This window comes from Myotis davidii, unplaced genomic scaffold (assembly GCF_000327345.1).
Source record: "Myotis davidii unplaced genomic scaffold, ASM32734v1 scaffold181, whole genome shotgun sequence".
NCBI lineage: Eukaryota > Metazoa > Chordata > Mammalia > Chiroptera > Vespertilionidae > Myotis > Myotis davidii.
In genome coordinates, this window is record NW_006291504.1 from 2,439,045 (window position 1) to 2,439,653 (window position 609).

At 66.8% G+C, this 609-nt stretch overlaps 1 protein-coding gene across 1 annotated transcript in view; it reads right to left on the reverse strand.

Moving 5' to 3' along the window:
* LOC102772104 (chromosome unknown open reading frame, human C16orf78) overlaps positions 1-609 on the reverse strand; it is a 4,743-nt gene that overhangs the window by 2,892 nt on the left and 1,242 nt on the right. The window contains exons 2-4 of the mRNA XM_015564691.1: positions 499-511; positions 278-394; positions 60-186 (exon numbers count right to left, since the gene is read on the reverse strand). Of these exons, the coding sequence (XP_015420177.1) occupies positions 60-186; positions 278-394; positions 499-511 (257 nt within the window). The remainder of the gene's footprint in view (positions 1-59; positions 187-277; positions 395-498; positions 512-609) is intronic.

The window sequence follows — 609 nt, forward strand, 5'->3', positions numbered from 1 at the left end:
CGCCCCGTGGGCGCTGCAGGTTTGGTCAGTGGAGCTCGGGGTTTCGGGGGCCGTCTCACCGGATTTGCCGACGCTCTCCTTGCTGTAGTTGCCGGGGACGGTGCTCAGGTGCTTCCCCTTCTGGTCTGTCCCGTAGAGCCTGCGGAAGGCGGCCGGGTCCACGTCCCTCCGGCCCCCTGGCTTGCCCTTGGAGGGGAAGGGAGAACAGCTGCAGGCTGGGGCCAGGGCTCCGGGTGGGGGTGGTGGTAGTGGGGTGGTGGTGGGGGGGCTATGATACCTGCTCAGAGAATGTCACTTGGCGGCTTTTCTCTCTCTCAGTTTTCAAGGTGACTTTGACTTTCTTCGCGTCCTTCCCAGCTGCTTTCCGGGGCACCCAGGGTCCCTTGGTGCGTTTCTGAGGCGGAGAGAGCAGAGCTGGGCCCGTGCCCTCGTGGGCTCCGGCCGCCCTCAGCCCCTCTGTGGTGGGGGACGTCCCCTCCCATCCCCTCCCATCCCCACCCGTCCCCCAAACCTCCTCAAACACTGACCGAGGCCCTCACACTCCCTCCCTTGTCTAAGCCTTGGAGGTGAACGCACCCCGACAGAGCGCGCCCCCGCCCGGCCTCCGGC